Raw genomic sequence first — 26,655 nt, 5'->3', positions numbered from 1 at the left:
ATAAGTATATATATATATATGTAAATATATAAGTTTTTCTTTCTTTCCTATTTTGGGATCTAGTTTCTTTCACCAAGCGGACCAAAATACACCCAGCATCTAGTATTTTGCTTTGTTCTGTTCTGTTTCTTCTTGTTTTTTTTTTTTTCTGATTTATTTATTTATCTTTGTTGTTGTTGTTGTTATTGTCTTTTCTCTTTCTTTCTTCTATTCTTTTCAGAAACAATGATGAGATGAAGAAATTCACTCCAAAAGAAAGAACAGGAGGTAGTACTCACTGCCAGATTTCATCAATATGGATATAAGAAATGTCTGAATTAGAATTTAAAACAATGTTTATAAAGATACTAGTTGCATAGAAGCATAGAAGACAATAGAGTATCCCTAATTGTAGAAATTAAAAAAACTAAAATCTAGTCAGGCTGAAACTAAAAATGCTATTACCAAGATGCAGTCCCAAATGGAGGCTCTAAAAGTGAGGATAAATGAAGTAGAAGAGAGAATCAGTGATTTAGAAGATAAAGTGATGAAAAACAAGGAGGCTGAAAAGAGGACAGAAAGACAACTACTGGATCTTGAAGGGAGACTTAGATTACCCAGTGATTCCATAAAGTGAAATAATATCCAGATAATAGGGTTCTCAGAATATGAAGAGGGAGAGAGGGGCAGAAGAATTATTTGAACAAATGATGGCTGAGAACTTCCCTAATCTGGGTAAGGAAACAGGCATTAAAGTCCAGGAGGCCAAAAGAATCCCCTCAAAATCAATAAAAATAGGACAACGCCTTGACATACAATAGTGAAGCTTGCAAATTTCAAAGATAAAGAGAAAATCCTGAAAGTAGACCAGGAAAAGAGGTCCTTAACCTACAAGGATAAAACCTAATGGTTGGCAGCAGAGCTGTCCACAGAGAGCTGGCCGGCCAGAAAGGACTGGCATGATATATTTAAAGTGCTAAATGGGAAAAATATGCAGCCAAGAATACATTATCCAGCAAGGCTGTCATTCAGAATAGAAAGAGAGATAAAGAGTTTCCAGGACAAACAATAGCTAAAGCAATTTGTGAATATTAAACCACCCCCGCAAGAAATATTAAAGGGGATCCTTTGAGTGAAGAGAGAGCCCAAGAGTAACAGACCAGAAAGGACCAGATACAATCTACAGCCACAGCAACTTTACAGGTAATAGAATGGCACTAAATTCACATCTTTTAGTAATTACTCTGAATGTAAATGGACTAAATGCTCTAATCAAAAGACATGGGGTACCAGAATAGATTTTAAAAAACCAAGACCCATAGATAGGCTGTTTACAAGAGACTAAGTTTACACCTCCAAACACCTTGAAAGTGAGGGGGTGGAGAATCATTTATCATGTCAGTGAACATCCAAAATAAATAAGTAAATAAATAAATAAATAAATAAAGCTGGAGTAGCAATCCTTCTATCAGATGAACTAGAATTTAAACCAAAGACTAATAAGAGATGAAGAAAGATGTTATATCATAATAAAGAGGTCTATCCAACAAGAAGATCTAACAATTGTAAATATTTATGCTCCTACCTTGGGAACAGCCAAAAACTCTGATAATAATACAATAATAGTAGGGGACTTCAACAATCACAGCAATGGACAGATCATCTAAGCAGAAGATCAACAAGGAAACAAGGGCTTTGAATATCACACTGGACAAAATGGACATCACAGATATTCAGAGCATTCATCTAAAGCAACAGAATACACAGTCTTCTCAAGTGCGCATGGAACATTCTCCAGAACAGATCACATATTGGGTTATAAATCAGGTCTCAGCTGGCACAAAAAGACTGAAATTATACCATGAATATTTTCAGAGCACAATATTTTAACACTGGAAGTCAACCACAAGAAAAAATTTGGAAGGACCACAAATACATGGAGGTTAAAGACCATCCCACTAAAGAATAATGGGTCAACCAGGAAATTAGAAAGAATTTAAGAAATATATGGAAGTAAATGAAAATGAAAACATGACAGTTCAGAACCTTTGGGATGCAGCAAAGGCAGTTCTAAGAGGGAAGTATATAGCAATACAGGACTTTCTCAAGAAACAACCTCAAATACACAACCTAACCTTCTACCTAAAAGTTGTTGGAGAAAGAATGGCAAATAAAGCCTAAATTCAGATGGAGAAGTGAAATAATAAAGATTAGAGCAGAAATCAATGATATAGAAATTAAAAAAAACAACAACAAAAAACAGTAAAACAGATCAACAAAACTAGGAGCTGGTTCTTTGAAAGAATTAATAATATTGATAATCCTCTAGGCAGACTTATCAAAAAGAAAAGAGAAAGGACCCAAATATATAAAATCATGGATGAAAAAGGAGAGATAACAACCAAAACTGAAGAAATACAACTGTGAGAGAATATTATGAGCAATTATTTGTCACCAAATTGGGCTAGCTGGGAGAAATGGATGCATTCTTAGAAACATACAAACTATCAAAACTGAAACAGGAAGAAAGAGAAAACCTGACCAGACCAAAAACCAGCAAAGAAATTTAATCAGTAATCAAAAACCTCCCAACAAACAAGAGTCCAGGGCTGGATGGCCTTCCCATGGAATTCTACCAAACATTTACAGAAGAATCAATACCTATTCTTCTGAGAATTTTTACTATGTTGATGATATACTGCTGATAATACCTGTTGATAGTACATGGAAAACAGAATGTCTAGATGCTTTCATAAGATATATGAGTGCTTAATGATGGGGAATATATTCCCATGGAAGTTAAGGGGCCTGACACTTAGAAAATTTTGTGTGTCTTTTCATCTAGAGCATACAGAATATCCTTATCCGAAGGAAAAAACAAATTACAGGTGGCTGGCAGATAACCTGTAAATATAAATAAGACTAAGGATCAATTTGACTCACTGAAAACAACATCATAGAGAATTTTAAAGAATTTGCATCTTTTTATGTATTGTTTTATTTCAACTGAAGTAATATATCCAAATTATTGATTTTATAGAAATTTTTTCCTTTTAATTTCCTGACTAATTCTGGAATCATTTTCCTTATTCTGGAAGTACTTCTTTTTCAAGTTGCTTTCATGAGTATTTCCTGCTCATAACCCTCTTTTTTTTTTTTTTTCTGAAGATATGTTTACTTGGACCAAATTTTTCAATGCAAGTTTAGCTGTGCAAGCATCTGTATATTGACATTTAGTTTACCTCTGCAATTTGAAGGTATTATTTCTCTTAGTTGGATTCCACTTTTGCTATTTTAAAATAGTTAGAAATATGTTAGAATAATTAGGTATGCTATACCTTCTCTTTCCAGTCATCATATTTTTTAACTTCTCTTGCATTTTTGCCTTGTCAGTGTTAAAATATTCAGATCTAATTTCTTGTACTTAATTCTTTTCTCAGCTATATCTTATCTGCTACTTAATTCATGTATTACATTTTCAGCGATTGTATATTTCATTTCATTGTTTGGCGTTTTGTGATAGACTCTTTTTGTCTTGCTTATTTTTAACTTCCCTTAAAATTTTTTAATCACTTAAGTACAGTTGGTATTATAGCTAATTCTTTCTTAAAATTTTTTATTATTTAAGTATATATAATATTATATTAGTTTCAGGTGCACAACATACTGATTTGACAATTCTGTACATTACATAATGCTTATCACAATAAGTATGGTTATGATCTGTCACCATACCAAGTTATTACAATATTATTGACTATATTCCCTATGCTATACTTTTCACTCCTGTGACTTATTTATTTTGTAACTGAAAGTCTGTATCTCTTAATTTAATTCCCTCTTGTATTTTCTTTAGCATTTTAAATGTGGTAATTTTATTTCTGTATTTAATGAATCTAATATCCAAAATCCTTCGGGTTATAATGCTGCTGTTTACTTTTTTCTACAGCTTTTGCTTGAGGTAGTCTGTTTTAGCTGGTATTCTTTTTTATTTTACAGTTATTGTTTATTAATATTTATTGGTGAGAATCTATAGAGACCTAATTTATGGAATTTTGATTTGCAAAAGTGGATTTGCTTTTGCTTCTTTTCCAAATATCCTGAGGCTTTCAAATTGAGATTGCTTTATATTAATTTCTACTTTGGAATTTCTTCAACCAAATTTGCAGCATAAATCAGAACCGAGGACAGCAGGACTGTTGAAGATTCTTGGGGAGGGTGTTACTTATACGCCTGTAGCAAGAGTGGCTGAACACCAACTTTTCTTGTCTTTCTTACTTGTAGGTTCTTTTTTACTCCTACCTTTCCACTGAGTTTGAAGTCCCTTAGAGGTCTAAACTTAAGGAACAGTTTTTAGTTTCAACTCTTGATTTTACCTAGACACAGAGATGTTTTCTTTGCAACTCATACTATCCTTAAAGCCCTTATCTCTTGGTACCTGAAAGCAGCAAATGTTGTGGTTCTACTATTTGTCACACTTTTTTTTTTTTTTTTGGTAGATCCCTTTCTGGTTTTTGGCCCTTAGTATTTTCTTTATTTTTTTAACTCTGGGAATGATTGTAAAAAGTCACCTATGCATTTAAGAGAATGCTCATTTTATTTTATCGAACATCTTAACTGATTTTTAGTAGGGCTGTTTTTCAGAATATCTCATGTGCCTCCTATTGCTGCAAATAGAAGCATAGTGTCATCATCTTTGCTATCAAGTAGATTATATGAAATAGGAATAGTACCATCTCACTCAATTATACTTGCTTAGAGGCCAACAGTAAAATTTCCTTGGGAGCACAGAGGAATCAAAAGCCTATTAATTTATAGAATATATACAGTTTTCTTCTCTAGTATTTCTCATGTATATATATATTCATGAATGCATGCACACATACAAAAGCAAAAGAAAACAAACAGAACAAAATAGAAACCACAAGTTAAACAAGAAAAAAAAAGATATTTTGTATTATTTGTTATACCTTTTATCTCCAAAAATATGAAAAAATACCCTTTGTAGATAATTTTAGAGTTAAATATGTAGTATAATGTTATTCTCAATTTTTTATAAATAATGACTGTTTAAACTGAATATTGAATTCCTAAGGATTTCAAAAGTGTGGATAGAGTATGTAGAGATTTGCTAGGAAAACCCTGGAAGCAAACTGCAAATTATTGAAAAGCAAGTAGCTATCACTTCAAGGGTGAATGAAAGTAGACTCCTCCTATTATTAAAATGATGAATTTGGTAATAACACTGCTAATTCATAGAAATATCTTAAATTATAATTTAAGAAACTCTTTCTATATGGCAAAGCCAAGGCAACTGGCCTGCCAATCAGAAGCTATTAGTTATAGCAAATACTTCTTTAATTTCTTCATTAAAAATAGCCATTGCTTGTGATAAACTATAGTTTCATGAAAAATATGTTTCATATACATTTACTACATCAAGTACTAATATAAGCATGGATTTAATATGTTTTATCTTTAGAACAGTAGACTATAAGCTATAAAGAAGAATCTAAAGTTGTACATAATGATTTTTAAAATATAAAAATTCCTGCATATTTGAATCACATTATTATGGTTATCATAAGGATTACTTTGGGCACTGCAAAAAACAAAATCACCAAACTGAAGTAATATTAATTTAGTGTTATAATTTGATATTTATTAAAATGAATTCACATAATTAGAGATAAGTTCTCTTTTTCAGTCCTCAACATACACCTTTCAGAAATCAAAATCTCTTTTCTTGCATAGATTTCAAATATCCATAGTGATTTTTTTTTCAATCTATTTTTTACTGGGTTAAGAGAGGACAATGCATTCACATGTAATTTAAAAATCCCTGTCTAACAGACAAAATTTGAAATATGGTACGGGAGAGAGGGAATATTTTAGAGAAAAAAAGTGACCTAGATGATGCCAGACTTCAAAATAGTTTGAAGCCTGCGTGACAGAGCAGGGTGGTTTGGATCAATCTCCTAGAAGCAGAATACAATGAAAGATGGTGGTCAAGAAAGAAGAATCTTTCCCACCCTACAGAAAATTGTAAACTAGGTGAATAGTTTATCAGTAAACAAAAACACAAGGCTATAACCGAACATGAATATTATATTATTTTTAAAAATCATGCAGTAAATCATTTAAAACCCTTAATTGGGATAAGGAAATTTAAACACTTGTTCATTTAAAAAATATTTGAAATCAACTTTGCTCGAGGCAAAGGGAGCTCCAAGATGCATCAGATGTTGATCCTTAATTCAATGAGTTTCAACACTGGGAAAATTAGTCAATTAATTATTTCATTCAACAAATAATGAGCTTATTACATCACCAGAAAGAGATAAGAGCAAGAGAAAGGGAAACAGTGGAAGAGCCTGCTAAGTACACAGAGAAAAGTCTAGAGTTCAGTTGGCTAAGAGCACAGGCTGTGTGAAGGGGAATAACAGAAAATAGGCTTGGAGGGTAGGAGGAGGATCATTAGAAGGCTGGCACGCCAACATAAAGAGACCAAACTTCATTCTGTAGCCAGAGACATTAAACCTTTATGAGCAGAGAAGCAGCAAAATTAGAACTGTCCTTCAGGAATACTAAGCTCCCAGCAATGTACAGAGAACTTGAATTAAGAAGAGTAAAAAGTTGTGACTTTAGATTAAAAAGTTGTAACAACAGTTCAGGTGGTGAAAGTAAGAATCAAATCAAGGATGCTGGCAACAGCAAAAGAGAGGGGGGAATAGATGGGAAGGACTTTCCTAACTAGAAGGAACAGGACTTGACAATGAGTAGACTGTGGGTTAAGGTCAAATAAGAACTTGATGTTTTCAAGGCTGAGTGGCCTGGGTAATGGAGGCAAGGAGGAAACCCCGGAGGATGAGGAGTTTAGCAGTCGGAGGTTGATAAAGCTAGTCTGAGTTTGTAGTGCAAATGGAGTATGTATGTAGAAGTAACCAGCAGATGACTGAAGTCACATGTATGCCCCCACACACGTACATACATGCATGCGCAATAATACAGAGAAGAAAACAAGACACTGCTCTAATTTCCTGCTTTAGCAATTTATTAAAACGTTTCCTCAGGTTGTAGGTACATTATAAATGGGGATGAACTGAATTTAGTGATATCCAGTTGACTCTGTTAACCCTTTTGGGGATCTCTTAATACAGTAGGCAAATTCAAAGCCTCTGGTTTTTACAAGAGCTTAGTAGCCAGCCATCAATTTCTATTCTTTCAAAAAATAGTGATAAGTCTCCAAAACGTGCAGATGTTCTGGGTAAAACTCAGTCATCTCTCTTCCACAAAGTTGTGGGTTATTTTTTCTCTTTAAAACTCAGTCATCTCTCTTCCACAAAGTTGTGGGTTATTTTTTCTCTTTAAAGAAAAATGCTATAGTTTCTAAATGGTTTTTAGTCCCTAACATTTCCACTAGTCTCATTCTGTTTTAGCATTGTCACACAGGGGCGCCTGGGTGGCTCAGTCAGTTAAGTGTCTGACTCTTGCTTTTGGCTCAGGTCATGATCTTGGGGTCCTGGGATTGAGCCCTGAGAAGGGCTCCACATTCAGTGAGGGGTCTACTTAAGATTTTCTCTCTTCCTCTCCCTCTGGCCCTCTCCCCACATTCTCACACACACACACTCTCTCTCTCACAAATAAATAAATAGATTTTTAAACAAAACAAAAAAACCCAAAACATTGTCACACTGGTTAGTTTTGGTAGTCATGACCATCAAAAGTTCATTTTTTTAAGTCATTCTATGTATAAGCTATATATATTGCCCATTATTCATTTTATAGGCTTATATAGAAAAATATGCTAAACATCTATATTCAGTTCACCAATACAGATAATTTGAGACAGACAGTAAATGGACTGGGGGGAGGGGTGTTTCAGGGGAGTAGAGAACCAGAGGAAAAGAGAAGAAGAGGGGAGGGGAAAGGATGAAAAAGGAATGGGGTAGGGAGGGGAGGAGAGGAGAATATGAAGAATCAGAATCACCTTTTAATACTGGCTAGCTTTTATTGAGAATTACTACATGCCAGGCAATGGTTTCAAAAGTACTATTATTATCTTTTTTTTTTTTTTAAGGGAAGACAGCTGAGACTTTTAAGTCTCTTTAAAAGGAAAGCAATTTTCTGAATGTTGCACAGTTAGAAATATCTGCCTTTGAGGACTGACTGTGCTACTTATTAATTCTAAAACTGAGTCTTTTAAACATACTGCTTGACTCTCAAAAGGTTATGGAAGACTGATTGCCAGAGGTTTCTATCCTTGACTGCCATGTTTCCCATTTTCCACCTGATTTCTTTTCGTCAGTAACTCTATAGCCTGGAAGACCCTGTCCCTTGAACCCCATCATCCCTGTGCCACTCCTTCCATACTATTCTAATGATAATAATGTCTAATATGTTTTTAGCTCTCACTTAGTGCGAGAACTGTGCTTAGAACTATTTTTACTTGGGTAATCTGTTTCAGTCCTCAATAAAACCCTATAATTATCCCCTTTTGCAAATGAGGAATCAGCAACTTGGAGAGGTTAAGTAACTTGCACAAGGTCACACCACTAGAAAATGTCAATGTAGACCTTGTTAAGTTCAGAGGTCCTCTTCTTAATCTCTAAAACATACAGAATACATATTACTTCCATTGCATTCAGCAAAGAGCCCTTACACTGGCCCTTTGATGTATGTGGTTAATAAACTGTGGTTTTGTACTTTCCCAGTTTTGAACACACAGTTGCTATCTCTGTAAACACTGCCCATTTGATTGGCATTATTACATCTTTCTTATTCAACTTTAAACCTGTGACACAGGCGTAAAGTATTTTTTTTCTCCTGACCCTAATACTACCTGGCACTTAATGATGCAAAGTCTCTCACTTTCTTCAATCTTCCTTTACTCTTCACTATTCAATCCTTGTCCCATTCATTTGTTGGCCTCTCCTATCATTCCTTCATTTCTTCAATAACTTATAAAAGCATTTTTAAGAATTAGATATCTACATAATATGAAAATAATTTTTAGTCTACTATGAACATTCTGAGATCACTAATGTAATATCAATTACACAATTAGGAAGTTATCTGAAGCACTGAAAATAATCACAAATTTTGGAAAAATTAAAGAAAAAATTATTACATATAGTAAATAATTATGACAATAACTACATGAGCATACTATTTCATTAGTTGAAATGCCTCAAATGCAGTAAGAACTTGGACAAATGAAGGTCAAAATCCAAAGATAAGCCTGAAAAGGTTCAGTAGTTTAGTTCAATAAGCTCAAAAGTGGAAAAAAGTACATTAGAAAGTCCATGAATTGCTGCCACTTATGTGCCTGGTCTTTTTATCTGTGGCCCATATGACAGCACAGACTCATTCAGCTAAACTGCTTTGATTCTGGCTAAGAACTATGAGTAGAAAAACACTTGAATATATGGGAAATTGTTGGGTTCAAGTGTGGGGCAAGCAATTGGTATGAAAATAAGAGAAAGTTTAAAAGTTCATATTGTAAACCAATTTTCCCTCTCCTATTAAAAACTAGTGGGATAGAAAACTGCTTCCAGAGAAGCCTCTTTGAAATCACAGCTAGAGACTGCAAACATACTGTTTAGCTGGTAGGCTCACTCTGTCTTCTTTCTATAGCTGAATATAGATTTCTGTTGGATTAAAGATAAAAATACATCATAAAGGGCTACACAGTGTGAACCTGGTGATTAATAGTATTTTTTTGCACATAGAATCTCAAGAATCTTTTTCAAAAAGAAATAAGCACAGAGGAAACATAAAGGCTTTCTCACTCCTTTCTTCTTCTACACTTCACCTCACATAAATAACACAGGCAAGGGGATAAAGAATGAAGTAGAATATTAAATATCTCTATATACATACTTAGACATACTCTTAGATTACTCCACATTGACCTTTGATGACTGTCAGATTTCTTCCGTCAGGTACTGAGTGAATGGTGTGTGCTATGTGTAATAACCACTGGTGGGTGACTGTGTGTGTGTGTGTGTGTGTGTGTGCGTGCGCATGTGCAGATCAGCAATCAGCTTTGAATATACAATGTTTGCTACTTAATGAGACATCCAGGTGAGGATGTCTATAGGATATTTATTGACTAGTTGGGCCTGAAGTTCAGAGGTATGGTCTATTCTGAAGATATAAATTTTGCAAGTAAAGGAATATTGCTAGTTGAAGGTGAACAATGGGAATGGAAGAGATTTATTAGGGAAAATGAGCAGATGAAGAAGAAAGTGAAGTTTAAAATCAAGAAGGAACTGTGAAAAGTGAGAGTAAATAGTAGAGAAGACCAAAAAAAGACAGCTGAAGTGGCATGCATCACAAGGGAGCGTGGCATTAGAGAAGCCAAAAAAAAAAAAAAAAAAAGCCTTTTAGTAACAGAGAGTCCTGAATTGTATAAAAAGCTGCTAGATCAGCCTATATTATGGCAGGAAGTAAGGAATTAGAAGTACCAAGTTAGAACCACTAAATGAATGTTTTCTTTGAGGAAGGGAGAAGACTTATAGGGCAGTAGCTGCACAGTAATGGGATTCTTAGGAGGATTTTATTAAATGGGAAAGAGTAAAGTAGTTTAAATGCTATTGAGAGGGTCTAGTGAAATGGAAGGAAATTGAAGATACAGGAGATTGAATATTTCATAGTTTCTATAAAGGAGAAAAGGAATAAAATCTGCATCTTTTAGGGTTCTTAGTTGCAAAAAGCAAAATTCACTGTCATTGTTGTAATAAGCAGAATTAAAGAATTACATCTGATTGGTAAGAAGCTCTATCATGTGTGTAGCCTACTTGTAAGCCAGGTAGACGTGTGAGTCATGTGTCATGCTCCAGAGGCAGGTCTTCTAACATGGGATTTTATAAAATATAGAAAAGGTAATAAAAAAGATGGACACCCACAATATGCGAAATATCTATCACAAGTGCCAATGCATGGGTGGAAGAATTGGGCTTAGTTAGTAGCTTAGAAATTTCCTCTATAGTAATAAAGAAAAGAACGAACTAATGAGTGATGATCCAGAAGTCAATTTTGAGAGATGCCATGTGAGGGCAATAATTTTTCTCAGAAAAGTAGGACACAAATTCATCCTCTGAGACAGAAGAGAACAGTGAAGTCATGAAGTTTGAGAATGTGGAGAAGATTTAAAATAGTCACTGTAGGGATTGGGGAAGAAAGTTGAAAAAACCAGACATAATACTTATGAACTATGGAGAAGGTTCAGGTAGTTTTCTGGCCATGAATTTATGGTGGGTATCAATTTTTCAAACTAGATAATTTTATTTTTGAATAACAATCAGAGGCCTGGGTGACAACATGGAGGGAACAGATAAGCAGGCTTATCAAGATTTGAATTCTGCTTAAGAGTCCTATGAAATAGTAGAGAAGAATGGGGAGTTAAAGATACTACAAAGATATCTATTACAGATCTATAAATGACAAATGAGTTCTCATAGCCAAATACTCCATTGGCTAATGTTATAGCATGAAAACTTAAGTGTACTTGAGCCATTAGTATCTTCACAAAAGGACCCATATTTATTTCTATTATATGTTCTGTAAGATTTGAGTAAGCCTATTATACCAGCCTGTCAAGATTTTTTGGCTTTGATTCCATCATACCTCATATTCACTTTTATTCCAGGCTTGTTTCACCTCGAAATCTGATAAACAGACTATATCTCCATCTAACTGATGGAAAAGTTGAAGAGAGCAGGGCAAATTATATGGCTCTGTAATATGTTATAAAGAGATTAGCCCAAATGCTTAGATATGTGGATTTTAGTAATCTTCTCAGTGGCAGAATCATAGAATTTTATAGCTGTCCCACCCTCTACTGTCTCCCCCAATTCTTTCACAGCTGAGCAAGCTGATGCTTAAGGAGGTTAAGTAATTTTTTCCAAAGTAATCAATTAAGTGGTAAAAGTTCAGTATCAGAACTTAGTTTTCTGACAGCTAACTGTAGGATTGGTAGCTCTTTATACATTACTTCTCCATTCCTTTATATGAATCAGAGGCTTTCCATATTCAAAGTTTTTCTACATAGTAATTCTTTAAATATCTATTAAAGAACATAGAATAAGATTATTATGTTTTCAGGCCAATTGATTCTTCACTTTTTAACAATTCTTTTTGTTACAACCATTACCATGAATGAGGTCTCAGAGTGTTATATTCACATCATCTGTCCAAGACCAGTGTCAGGATATAAATACTGCACTGGCATCATGGCAATGCAAATGAAAATTAAGCTGTATTTTGAGTTCTGTAATTATAAAGCAATTTTTGATTCTGTCTATTCCTTGAGGCTATATTGATTGCAAACTGGAAACTGTCTGTGTAGCTGTTGGCTGATAAAACAAACAAACAAAAAAATAAGTAGTTGCTCAAGAACCAACATCCAAACTGTAATATAATACACAAAATATATCTGGAAATATTTTCCAATCTGTAAGCTTTATTATACATAGCCTTATACCAAAAGCTATAAACTTTTATAAGAGTATATCTCTTTTTCATTGGGAACAAATAAGAATTTAGACTTAAGAATGTTTTCACACTCATTTAATCCCTGTAGAACTATATCATAGGCTTTGAAAGCCATGCTGGGGTTTGAATTTCAGATCTGTCATCATTTAATAGTTGTTGCAGTCAGGATTATATAGTCTCTTTAGCTTCAGTTCACTCACATGTAAAATGGGCAATGTACTATCTGCTTCATTAGGCTGTGAGAAGTAAATAACCATGATATTTGTAGGCTAAGGAATGAGCTCTATTTTGTAGTATTCACTCAGTAAATGGGAGATATAATTTTTGAGTTCCTAGAGTAAGAAAAATGGAGAAAAAAAAGTTCTACACATGCAATCTGTTCTCTTTGGATGAAGTTAGTTTCAGAGATAAATTTCACCATAGTAAGCATCTATAGATACAAAAGATAGAATTTTGGTATTTTTACTTGAATTATAAAATGTTATAATGACTATGTTCACTTCTAATCAACTGCTAATTGTGAAGATAGTTTCTCATAGTCTTATTTTTATATAAGCCATATAAAATTTATGAAAATGGCTATAAAATTGCTAACATTAATCTACATCAAGATTTGGCAAGCTGGTCAAATCAGAATGCTTCCTGTTTTTGTAAGTAAAATTTTATTGGAGCCAAGCCCATTCATTTATATATCGTCAATGTCAGTTTTCATGGTAGAGTGGCAAAGCTCAATTGTTGTGACACGGCCTGTATAGTCTGCAAAGCCTAAAATATTTACTTCCTGGCCCTTTACATAAAAGGTTTTCTGACTCCTGTTCTACTTGACTAAAATCTTTAAGGCTGTGAGGAAAGAAGGTGTAAATACTTCAAAAATTTTTCTATAAGATACTGTAAGCTAGATTTGGAAAAATATTGATGTAACGTGTAAAATTCTGCACTTTACCAGAAACGCTATTGTGATTTTGGAAGCTTTCCCTGGTCTCTTTTTTAAACTTCTGCTATTACGAATTTTTTCTAAAAAAATATATATTTCTAGTGTTTCTTGTTATTTTTATTAGTTTCATTCTCCACAAGCATTTCTAAATTTAAAAAATACTATCCCAATATTTAAACACTAACTTTTCCCTCATAAAATACTTCTTATAAGCCTGAAAACTTTTGTAGATTTATAATAAATAAGATCCTAAAAAGGATCTTACATAATAAAAAAAATAGGCAATGGGATAGAAATCACTTGTTTAACAAATGCTTAACATGCATATTTTATAAAGGGACAGAATTATCTTGATTAAGATATGTTTTAAATAATCATCATACCATGTGCATATTCTATTCATTGAATTTTATTTTTCATATGATTTATAGAATTTATTTTTATGTTGCAGGATTGGTTTTCCTTAGTAATCCAAACTAAATTCCCATGTACAGAAGAAATGTGAAAAAAATAATGACTTGGGCTTTTCATCCATATAATGCTAAAATCTTATTTTAAGACTGTTTTCCTTGAAGTAACTATTTTATTAGGTATGTTTACATAATATAAAAATAATTAGTTTAATCAGAAAACATTATCAACAAAATTAGAATAATTTTGGCTTGTGATAGATAAACTACTTGATTGATTGAATTTTCTGCATTTTCTTGATGGCCATTTTGATACCACATAACTATAATCACTGAAAGTCACACACAGAAATGCTACCAAGACTATCAGTTTGTTAGGTCACATTCCTTTTAACTCACGGAAGAATATGGAGATAATACAATAAGAACATGGGACCTAATTTTGCCAAACAAACACTTGATCATATTAATTCTAAGTAAAGTTTCGTTAAATTGTACCTAATAAACAATTATTAAGTTCATACCCATGCCAGTAACTGGAAATGCAAAAACACTTTCTCTGCAGAAATTCATAATACAGTAAAGCTTATTATAGCAAAGGGTATAGACATAGGGATAACTTGCTATCCATATTTTTATTTCTAAGGGAAGGGGTTGCACAGAAGTAAAACTGATTATAAAGGGCATTCTAGGTAGAGGGCACAGCATAAGCAAAGCAGCAGACGTGTGTGGAAATGTGTGGGCATTCAAACCATCTCAGACTATTTTCTTATTTTCCATGGTAGTTTCACAGCTTTTCTTTCTGGACCATTACAAAATTGACCTTTTTTTCCATGGTGAACTTTTTAATGCCAAATTTACTTTGAACTCAGTTTCCACAAAACATTTAACAAAATAAAAATCTCATTAATGTTTCAACATTATATTTGGGCCTAAGAAAATTTATTGTTATCAATATGTTCATCATTTTTTAAAACTTCTATCTTCTAAGACAACAAAGCAAGTAAGAACCAAAAGAACAACAATCAAACTCTTACTAATAATGCTTTTTTAAAACTACTTTTTGAGATCTTCCTTTAAGTTATAATGAAATCAGATAAAAGGTCATAGTGAAGTAAAAGATAATACAGATCAAAATTCTTTAGAAATGCTAAATCACTGGCACTAAAACATTACTTCCTGATGAGTTTCTTTAAGCCTTTGTATGGAAACTGGTACTTATTTTCAATCTAGAAATAGAAATAGGATTCAGGAGGATGCATAATAATGATACCAAGGCAGCAATTATCACATATTATTGTGTGGAAGGTACAGTAATAGGCATTTTGTAATATTTAGTCATCTACCTTTATGAGCATATACAATTTCCATTGTTGCACAATAAACTACCACAGATCTAGTGACTTCAAACAAGACAAATGTATTCCTTCACAATTTCCTTTACCTGGGTTGTCTTCTTCGGGTTTCTTTAGAATGAAATCAAAGTGTGGGCAGGGGCTGTCAGCTTATTTGAGGTTCAGGGTCCTCTTCCAAGCTCCCTGGTTATTGGAAAATTCCTTCCTTTTAGGAAGTAGTTGTAACATCCTTTTTTTCTTACTGGCTACCCTTGAAGGACTGCTCTCAGTTCCTAGAGACCACCTGCAGTTCATGTGGCCCCCATGTGATAAGCAGATCACAACACAGATGTCTGCTTGCTGCCAGACCTGGGGGTGCATTTCTCCAGCTTCTCCCTTTAGTCAACTAACATAATTATGGGTGACAATGCCATCACTTTTTTGCCTTAACATAACCTTATCACAAAATGACCATCTTATATTTACAGATTCCATTCACACTCAAGGGAAGGGAATCACACAGGGCATGGACACAAGGGACAGAAATCTATGGAACCACCTTAAAATTCTGCCCACCACAGTGCTATACATATTATTTCCATTATGGATTAGGAATTTAGAATTTAGAAAGGTTTTATTGACTTGCCTAAATTTATACTGCTAAATTGTGGCAGGGCTAACAGCTATCTCATTTAAAAGACAGGGCTCATAACCATTATGTTTAGCATCCTCTTTAGGCCTAATAAAATTTTCCTTAATACAGTTAATCTACTTTTTTAGTTTCTATTCCCAAGTCTGTACAGAAGACTTTCAAGTTTATATCTCTAATCCTGATGCCTTGTTTGAGCTATAGACCCCTATCACTTAACATTTTCTGTGATTTTATAATTTTATGACCTAGTTCCAATTTGACTCATCTAAAACCAATTTCAAAAAATTACCCCTCCTAAAGTCCCAATTTCTATTAGGTGCTTCACTATTTTTCCTGTATTATCATCTTTGTATCTCCCTCTTCTTTGCTGCACTGTAGACTAATCAAAGGCTAATATCTAAGTACCTATCACCACAAAGTTCACCTGTGGACAGGGATCAGATAATGCCTGTTTTTGTTTGGCAGTCAGGGTTAGACAGTAACCAATTCTTTCATTTCTTAATTTGAAATATGAAATTTGATATCCACCTGCCTGTTTTCATTCTCATGGGCATTATATTTAGTAATGATAATGTGCAGTTTGCCCTTTTTGGGGGGTAATCATCCTTTTATAGTCATTTAGTAAATATATTAGCTGTTTCTAAATGCTGTAAGCATACATAACTTTTATCCTGCCTGAGGTAGCATTTCAATGAATTTAATTTACTTAAAGAAACAGAATCCAATAGTAAAAAAATTAATACATAAAAACAAATTATAGAAATGGTGCCAATAATATGAGACTAGAAATTAAATTTTAGAATTAAATTACTATTAAATTACTATTAAATATACAGTACCCATTTTCATTACATAAACATGCCCCCCAGAAGAAAGCTACATTTTTAAAAACACGGCTTATGGATATAAATTAGTGAACTAATGCCTTAGTTACATAGTTCTAAATTTCTGGGAACTGGCAAGGACTTTCTGAGTTTTAATATATGAATAATTACTTCTAATATGCATAAGCATTTTATGGCACTAAGGAAGAATATTGGAGAGTGGCTACAATTGTGGAGCCTGAAGTCAGACTGCCTGAGTTTTCATCTCAATGTCTCCAGTTATACTGTTTGTGTGACCTTGGATAACATACTTAAGCTCTTCTCTGTCTTGGTTTTCATTTTTCCTAAATAATAACATAATAATAATGGCACATAACTCATAGCTATGTTAGAAGACTGAAAGAAATTAATATTTATAGAATTCAGGAACTTGTCTGGTCCTTTGTAGTCAGTATATAAACTAACAAGTAAATCAGGAGAATATTTTGGATATTTTAAGACTAATTCTTCCTAGACTATGCAAATATAGTTCTAGTTTAGGGATTTTCAAAAATAGTCATTTAAGGCTTGACCAGAGGTAAGATGGCAGAGGAGTAAGGTGACACAAAGATTGCCTCCTCTCCGAAACACAGCTAGATAAATATCAAATCATTCTGAACACCCAAGAAATAGATTGGAAATCTTAGAGAACAAAGCTGCATGTCTACAAACTGGAAAAATGACTTTCAGAAGATGGAGGAATTCACCCCCCAAAAAAAGAACAGGAAGAAATGATGGCCAGAAATGTAATCAATACAGATATAAGGAAAGTGTCTCAATTAGAATTTAAAACAACAATTATAAGAATACCAGCTGGTATTGAAAAAAGCATAAGACACTAGAGAATCTCTCTTTTTAAAAGAATTTATTTATTTGAGAGAGTGAGAAAGAGAGAGTTAAAGTGAGTGAGAATAACCCCAAGTTTCACTACAAATGAGAGAGCACATAAGTGGGGGGTGGAGGGTAGAGGGAAAGGGAGAAGCAGACTCCCCACTGAGAAGGGAGTCTGTGTGGGGCTTATTCCCAGGACCCTGCGATCATGACCTTAGCTGAAGACAGATGTTTAACCACATAAGCCACCCAGGGACCCTGACACTGGAGATATGAATCTCTTATGGCAAAGATAAAATAACTAAAATAAGTCAGGCTGGAATTAAAAATGCTGTAACTGAGATGCAAACCTGAATGGATGCCATAAAAACGAGGATGGACAAAGCAAAGGAATGAATCAGTGATACAGAAGATAAAATTATGGAAAATAATGAAGATAAAAAGAAAGAAACAATAGTAAAGGGTCAAGAAGATAGACTTAGGGAACTCAGTGACTTATTAAAACAGAATAATGGTTGTATCATAGGAGTCATGGAAGATAAAGAATGAGAAAGAAGGGCAGAAGGTTTATCTGAGCAAATTATAACTGAAAACTTCCCTAATCTGGGGAAGGACACACACATCAAAATCCAAGAAACAGAAAACTTCCACTAAATTTTAAAAAAGCCAACCATTGCCAAGGCATATCATAGTCAAATTCACAAAATACACAGACAAGGAAAGAATTCTGAAGGCAGCAAGGGAAAAAGTCCTTAACCTCCAATTGAAGGCGGATCAGGTTTGTAGCACATCTGTCTACAGAAACTTGGCAGGTGGCAGAATATATTCAACATGCTGAATGGGAAAAATATGCAGTGAAGAATACATTATCCAGGAAGGCTGTCATTCAGAATAGAAGGAGAGATAAAGAGTTTCCTAGACAAACACAAGCTAAAGGAATTAGTGACCTCTAAATAAGCCCTGAAAGAAACATTAAGGAGGACCCTGAGTGGGGAAAAAAGACCAAAAGCGACAAAGACTAGAAAGGACCAGAGAACATCACCAGAAACACCAACACTATAGATATCACAATTACATTAAATTCATATCTTTTAATAATCACTCTGAATGTAAATATACTAACTGTTCCAATCAAAAGACATAGGGTATCAGAATGGATAAAAGAAAGCAAGATAAATCTATATGCTGCCAATAAGAGACTCATTTTAGACCTGAAGACACACCTTCTGATTGAAAGTGAGGGGATGGAGAACAATTTATCATACTAATGGATGTCAAAAGAAAGCTAGAGTAGCCGTACTTATATTAGACAAACTAGATTTTAAAACAAAAGACTTTAACAAGAGTTGAAGAAGGGTATTATAACATGATTAAGGGGTCTATCCATCAAGAAGATTTAACAATTGTAAATATTTATGTCCCCAACTTGGGAGCACCCAAATATATAAATCAATTAAAAATAAACATAAACTCATGTATAATAATACAGTAACAGTAGAGGACTTTAATACCCCACTCACAGCAACAGACAGATCATCTAAGCAGAAGAGTAACAAGAAAACAAGGGCTTTGAATGGCACATTGGGTCAGATGAATTTAACATATATTCAGAACATTTCATCCTAAAGCAGCAGAATAAAACATTCTTTTTGAGTGCATACAGAAAGCTCCAGAATAGATCACATCCAGGGTAACAAATCAGCCCTCAACAAGTACAGAAACACTTAGATCATACAATACCTATTTTCAGACACAATGCTATGAAACTTGAAGTCAACCACAAGACAAAATTTGGAAGGACCACAAATACATGGAGGTTAAGGAACATCCTACTAAAGAATGGATGGGTTAATCAGGAAATTAAAAAAAGAAAAAAAAAAGTACATGGAAGCAAATGAAAATGAGAACATGACAGTCTAAAACCTTTGGGATGTGGCAAAGGCAAGTCCTAAGAAGGAAGCATATTGCAATACAGGCCTTCCTCAAGAAGCAAGAAAAACCTAACTGTACACCAAAGGGAACTAGGAATGGAACAGCAAATAAAAACTAAACCCAGCAAAAAAGGGGAAATAATTAAGACCAGAGAAGGAATAAATGATATAGAAATGAAACCAAACCAAACCAGTAGAACAGATCAATTAAACAAAGAGCTGGTTCTTTCAAAGAATTAATAAAATTGTTAACTCCCTAGTCAGATTTATCAAGAAGAAAAGAGAAAGAACCAAAATAGATAAAATTACAAATGAAAGAGAAGCAATCACAACCAACACCACAGAGATACAAACAATTATGAGATAGTACTATTAAAAATTATATGCCAATGAACTGGGCTATCTGGAAGACATGGATAAATTCCTAGAAATGTACAAACTACCAAAACTGAAACAGCAAGAAACAGAAAATTTGAACAGACCCATAACCAACAAAGAAATTGAATCAGTAATAAAATATTTCCCAACAAACAAAGTCCTGGGCCAGAATTTGGGAGAATTCTACCAGAAATTTAAAGAAGAGCTAATACCTATTCTTTTCAAACTGTTTCTTTAAACAGAAATGGAAAGAAACTTCTAAACTCATTCTAGAAGGCTAGTATTACCTTGATTCCAAAACCAGTCACAGACTGTACTAAAAAGGAAAATTACAGGCCAATATCCCTGATGAACACGAATGCAACATTTCTTAATAAAATACTAGCAAATCAATTCTATAGTACATTAAAAGCATTATTCACCATGATCAAGTGGGATTTATTCCTGTGTTGCAGGTGTGATTCAATACTCTGAAATCAATCAATGTGATATACCACATTAAGAAAAGGAATGAGGAAAAGGAAAAGGATAAGAACCATATGATCTTGTCAGTAGTTGCAGAAAAAGCATTTGTCAAACTCCAGCATCCATTCTTGATAACAGCCCTCAACAAAATAGGGATATATGAAACATCCTTAACATCATAAAGGCCATATATGAAAGATCTACAGCTATTATTACTCTTAATGGGGAAAAATTGAGAATGTTACCACTATGGTCAGGAACAAAACAAGGATGTCCGCTCTCACCATTACTACTTAAGATAGTACTGGAAGTCTTAGCCTTAGCAATCAGACAACAAAAAGGAAATAAAGGCATCCAAATCAGCCAGGAAAAAGTCAAACTTTCACTATTTGCAGAAGACATGATACTTTATGTAGAAAATCCAAAACTGCACCAAAAAATGGCTAGAACTAATACATGAATTCAGGATAGTTGCAGGATATATAATCAATGTGCAGAAATATGTTGCATTTCTATACATTAATAACAAATTAGAAGACAAAGAAATCCAAGAATTGATTGCATTTGCAATTACACCAGAAACAATAAGATACCTAAGAATAAATCTAAATAAAGAGGTAAAAGATCTGTACTCTGAAAACTATAGAACACTTATGAAAGAAATTGAAGTAGACACAAAGAAATGGAAAAGCATTCTATTCTCATGGACTGGAAGAATAAATATTGTTAAAATGTCTTTATTACCCAAAGTCATCTACGCATTTCATGCAATCCTTATCAAACTACCACCAGCACTTTTCACAGAGCTAGAATAAACAATCCTAAAATTTGTAAGGAACCACAAAAAAATCCTGAATAGCCAAGGCAAAACTGAAAAAGTTAAACAAAACTGGAGGCATCACGATTCCAGACTTTAGGCTATATTACAAAGCTGTAGTCATTAAGACAGTCTGGTACTGGCATACACACACAAAAAGACATATAGATCAATGGAACAGAATAGAGAACCCAGAAATGGGCCCACAACTCTATGGTCAACTAATCTTCAACAAGGCAGGAAAGAACATCCAATGGAAAAAAGACAGTCTCTTTAACAAATGGTGCTGGGAAAACTGGACAGCAACATAAGGAAGGTTGTTACTGGACCACTTTCTTACACTATACACAGAAATAAATTCAAAATGGATGTAAGGCCTAAATGAGACAGGAAACCATCCTACAAGAGAACACTGGCAGCAATCTCTTTGACATTGGCCATAGCAGCTTTTTTCTATACATATCACTAGAGGCAAGGGAAACAGAAGCAAAAAAGAACAACTGGGACTTCATCAAAATAAAAAGCTTCTGAACACTGAAGAATACAACCAACAAAACTAAAAGGCAACCTATGGAATGGGAGAAGATATTTGTAAATGACATATCTGATAAAGGGTTAGTATCCAAAATCTATAAAGAACTTATGAAACTCAACAACAACAAAAAACAAATAATTCAGCTAATAAATGGGCAGAAGATAAAAATAGACACTTTTCCAAAGAAGAGATGCAGTTGGCTAACAGGCACAGGAGAAGATGCTCAATATCACTCATCATCATGGAAATACAAATCAAAATCACAATGACATACCATCTCACACCTGTCAGAATGGCTAAAAATCAGCACCACAAGAAGCAACAGGTGTTGGTGGGGATGGTCTTGCACTATTGGTCAGAGTGCAAACTGATGCAGCACTCTGGAAAACAGTGTGGGGGTTCCTCAAAAAGTTAAAAATAGAATTACCTTATGATCCAGCAATTGCACTATTAGGTATTACCAAAGAATACAAAAATACAGATTCGGAGGGGTACATGCACCCTGATGTTTACAGCAGCATTATCAACAATAGCCAAACTATGCAGAGAACCCAAATGTCCGTCAACTGATGAATGGATAAAGAAAATGTGATGTATATACACTGGAATATTACTCAGTCATCAAGAGGAATGAAACCTTGCCATTTGCAATGACATAGATGGAGCTAGAGTGTATTATGCTAAGTGAAATAAGTTAGAGAAAGACAAATACCATATGATCTCACTCACATGTGGAATTTAAGAAAGAAACAGATGAACATCTGGGATGAGGGGAAAAGGACAGAGGGAAACAAACTTAAGAGGCTCTTAATGATAGAGAACAAACTGAGTGTTGATGGAGGGAGGTAAGTGGGGAAAGGGCTATTAAAGAGGGCACTTATTGTGATGAACACTGGATGTTATATGTAAATGATGAGTCACTGAATTCTATGCCAGAAACCAATATCACACTGTATGTTAATTAAAATATAAATAAAAAATTATCCATTTAAGTGCTTTCCAGTTATGATATAAAATACATTGCAAAATATTTTATTAATAATTAATTACCCAGGGCAGATAACAGAGACATTTACAAAGCAGTTTTTAGAAATAGAGAAAACAAAATCTCATACTATTATGAATATCATGTTAAAATTACTATATTGTCCATTATTATTATTACTAATGTTAATTTTTCCATACCAGGTCTAACTTCCTTCAGGGAACAAATTTCTTGAACTGCTTTCTCTTAGAAGATATATTTTTAAATAATTTTATCATGCTAATTAAATTTCTCTAAATAACAAGCATGAACACAGCAGCAGAAATCAAACTTATTTGTATGCAGGAAGAGAGACTATGGCACAGGAAGTGAGACACAGACTTGATCTGAACCTTTTAGCAACCTTGGGTTGGGAGAGAGACAGCTTTATCGTTCCTAACTGCCAGCTCTGTGTTTGATGTGAGTTGGATATCTTTCAGATTAAATCAAAAGGCAAAAATTGGGTCATAAATCCTATGGAGTTCTGTTCTGGGAAATATACTAGGAAACAAAGTGAGATGGCAGAGTGAGTGTTGCCTCTAGGGCTTGGCAAAAACAAACAACAAGATATAAATACAAAATTAAAATTGATACAATTAAGTTACAAAGTGATTTCAGTCTCAAGATCCCCATTCAAAGATTGTGCCTTTGGTTTAAAAGTTACCCACAGCAAAATTCTTTAGAGTTCCCATTTCCAGGATCCACTGAAAAGTCTTTCCTTGGGCTCAGCAAGGCCATAAGGGATTTGTCAGAGCACTCTAATTTTACAACTATTAGATAAAATGATAAGGCAGTTGGGTCACTGGAAGGCAAAGCATCCAAACCGGGATTTTGCGCTTAAAGAAAATAAAAGTGATATATAAAATAGCAAGCCCCGTGGAACAATATAAAGAAAAGTCAGGGGAAAGTGTACCGCTATAAAAGATGTTTAAAGCAAGAAATCTTATAGTGTCTTATTTTCATTTGAAAGCTGTAGCCAGGAGCAAAGATTCACTTTGTTTTGGCAGGTTAGAAATATCTCACTAGTTTTTATTTTACTCAAAATAAGTTTAAGAAATGTATTGATACTATGAGGTTCTTTCTACTCTCTCCAGCCTGCTTTCCAGCCTTCCCTTATACTCGAAGCCTCCTACTGTCAACTACTTTATCTTCTCTCAAGGGGAAAGTTTTGAAAGCAGGCTACAAACAAATGAAAAGTAAGGTCTCCCTGACAAGGGTTAAATATATGCCTCCAAGTATCCAGTGCAACATATATATTTGACCTCTGTGGGGTATGAACCAAATACTCCTCCTTGAGTGAGTGATCATTTTTACACACTTGAATTTTAGCACAACCTTTGATATTGGAGTAACTATAGTTCAGTGAAAAAGAAATGTTCATGCCATTTATAATTTGAAAATACTTTAAGCTTCTCCTGGACCATGATTTATGAATTATTTAAACAGCTTACCATAGAGCATGGCCAACTGTTCTCTTTTGTAAGGTGTGTCTAAAAGCTGCATCAATGACTATCAATGACAAGTTTCTTGATTACTGGTATGTTAAAAGAACTCACTTTATCATGTAAATAAAACTCTTCAAATATTCAAATAGAATCAGAAATTCACATCAGCATGATACCAAAATCAGGAATTGGGAAGAGTGGGGTCATAGGAAGTGAGGACGAGGGATGTGAACAGAGAGAGTGCACTTAGTGGAATTTGGGTTTGTGATCTAGTGGATGAAAACAACTTTGTACAATGAAGGATGAGTATAAAAATTCTTTTCTTCGAGAAGTGGTTCATATTGTCTCATACTGAACAAAGACAAAATTTCTGATCTAAATCCAAATATACTTTGGAATATAATTTTTATGGCCACTCTGCATAAACAGGATGGACTCTGACCCAAACTTTGGTTCCTATGGAGAGACTAATGATAGCACATACACCAAGGAGGTAATAAAAGACTTGTTAAACATATAACAAAACTTTCTGGGGACAACAGACACGCCTTCCAAGTTGGTATAAAATGTCTTGAGAGAGCAGGGAAGGAGACTGACTTGGCTTTTGTGGTAGTTGGTAGGGCTGGGCTGAAGTTTCCTGCATGTGAGGTTGGGCTTGAGTGGTCTGAATTTCCCACTGTTTCAAAAGAAAGGTGCATCCAAGCTTTCTTTCCAGCATGCCCAGATATGGGACAGAAGGAAAAAAGATAACAGTGGGCAAAAACATCAGAAAATGCAGTCAGACTGTCACAACAACCCTATCTACACTGCCATTTATCATTCTCTCTTATTTCTTCTTAAGTCTCCTCAATATTTGAGCATTGCCCATCATCTAGCGTATTCTCCATGGTATGTTTCTACAGTTGTTTCAAAGTGCTGCTAATGAAACACATTTTACACGTCCAATGCCTTTGAAGTCTTTTTTTTCTCTGTCAGGTCAACTCTCCTCTCACTGTCCCACTCTCTGCTGTCTCTTTCACATTGCCCTTCCCTAACTATTCCCCTTTTAAAAGTAGTTCAAGTCTCTTCTGTAAAGTCTTCCTGTAATCATTTATGTCCTTGTCAATTTCTAGATGTAGTTTCATTTCTAAATCCTGAAACAAATGATGGCAATAGTGATATATTTATTAATTTATACAGATATGTATTACATGTTTGCTTTGTAACAGATGCTATTCTAGATTCTGAATAAGACATGGATTCTGTATCATAGGGGGATAATTTTATAGAGTCTTTTTTTTTTTTTTTTTAGAGAGGGACAGAGGAGGGGGAGGGGCAGAGGGAAAGGGAGAGAATCTTATTTATTTATTTGACAGAGAGCAGGGGAGAGAGAGGGAGAGCACACATGCACACGAACACAAGCATGGGGAGTGGGAGAGGGAGAAACAGATTCTCTGCTGAGCAAGGAGCCCAATTCAGGACTTGGTCCCAGGACTCCGGAATCATGACCTGATACTTAACCAACTGAGCCACCCAGGCTCCCCTGGAGTCTTTTTAAATGGGGTATATTGGAGTTTAATTTTGAATGGCAAATATTTTAGTTAAAATATTTACTCTTTCCCTATGAATATGAACTTTGTGCTTCTAACTATCATGTAGCTTACCATTACATAACTTGAAGAATATATTATTCATCTTGTTTGTACCTAGATTTTTAAGCTTAAACACAGGTTCAACATCAGGTATATGGAATAAAAAAAAAACCCACTAATTTACCTGAACAGCTATGATTCTCAGATTAAGGACTTTTTAAATAGTAGTAACTGCTGCACAATAGCTACAATTACTTACAATCATCTAAAAAAATTATGAGAAGGTAAACTGTAAAAAATAATTTTCACAGAAAGATACTTTTAACCAAAAGGTTCAGCTTTAGTTGGGCCAGGTTTTCTCCCTTTCATTCATTTTTAATAGTAATACATACTAGAAAATTTCTTTTCTCTACATATTTGTTTCATATTGTGTTCAAATGATTTCACTATATTTCTATTTATTTAGAGAGATTAAACTTCGCGAAATTGTAAAAACATTCACATTTACTTTACAGTTGACATAAAGTAATTGTTTCTATTGAAAATGTAATCCATACACCTTTGAAGATGATGCAAGCTGGATTTATCGCTCCATACATAGAAAAAATAGTTTGAAAATCAATAGAATAAAGTACAAATCTACTCAGGGCACCATATCCAAATGAAGTACACTGAGAGAAGAGCAGTATTGAATCCATTTAAAAAAAACCTGACCATCACCAAGAGCATGGGGATAATTGTAATTTATGTATCACATAAAAAATAACTAGAAAGTTTAAACCCATGCAGAACTGTGTCTCAAAAAAAGTGATCTTATCATTTTGATATTATTTTAGCAAGGGATATAGAATATAACAAATCAGAGATTAAACAGATGCATGTAATTATGAAAAATCACATCTAAACATGATTTAACAATATCATCCAAAATCTTGACTGTCTTGCATATGAGTTGTATCCATCTAGATCAAAGGTTATTGAATTTGGG

General features: G+C 34.0%; 1 protein-coding gene across 1 annotated transcript in view; it reads right to left on the bottom strand.

The window, feature by feature from the left end:
• Nucleotides 1-26,655, bottom strand: part of EYS (eyes shut homolog) — a 1,652,140-nt gene that overhangs the window by 288,673 nt on the left and 1,336,812 nt on the right. The window contains 1 exon segment of the mRNA XM_032864581.1: nucleotides 9,578-9,591. Within this exon segment, the coding sequence (XP_032720472.1) occupies nucleotides 9,578-9,591 (14 nt within the window).

This window comes from Lontra canadensis, unplaced genomic scaffold (assembly GCF_010015895.1).
Source record: "Lontra canadensis isolate GAN:19392208 unplaced genomic scaffold, GSC_riverotter_1.0 scaffold27, whole genome shotgun sequence".
Taxonomy (NCBI): Eukaryota; Metazoa; Chordata; class Mammalia; order Carnivora; family Mustelidae; genus Lontra; species Lontra canadensis.
The sequence above is the reverse complement of the archived record's forward strand: the minus strand, read 5'-3'. Positions and strand labels throughout refer to the sequence as shown.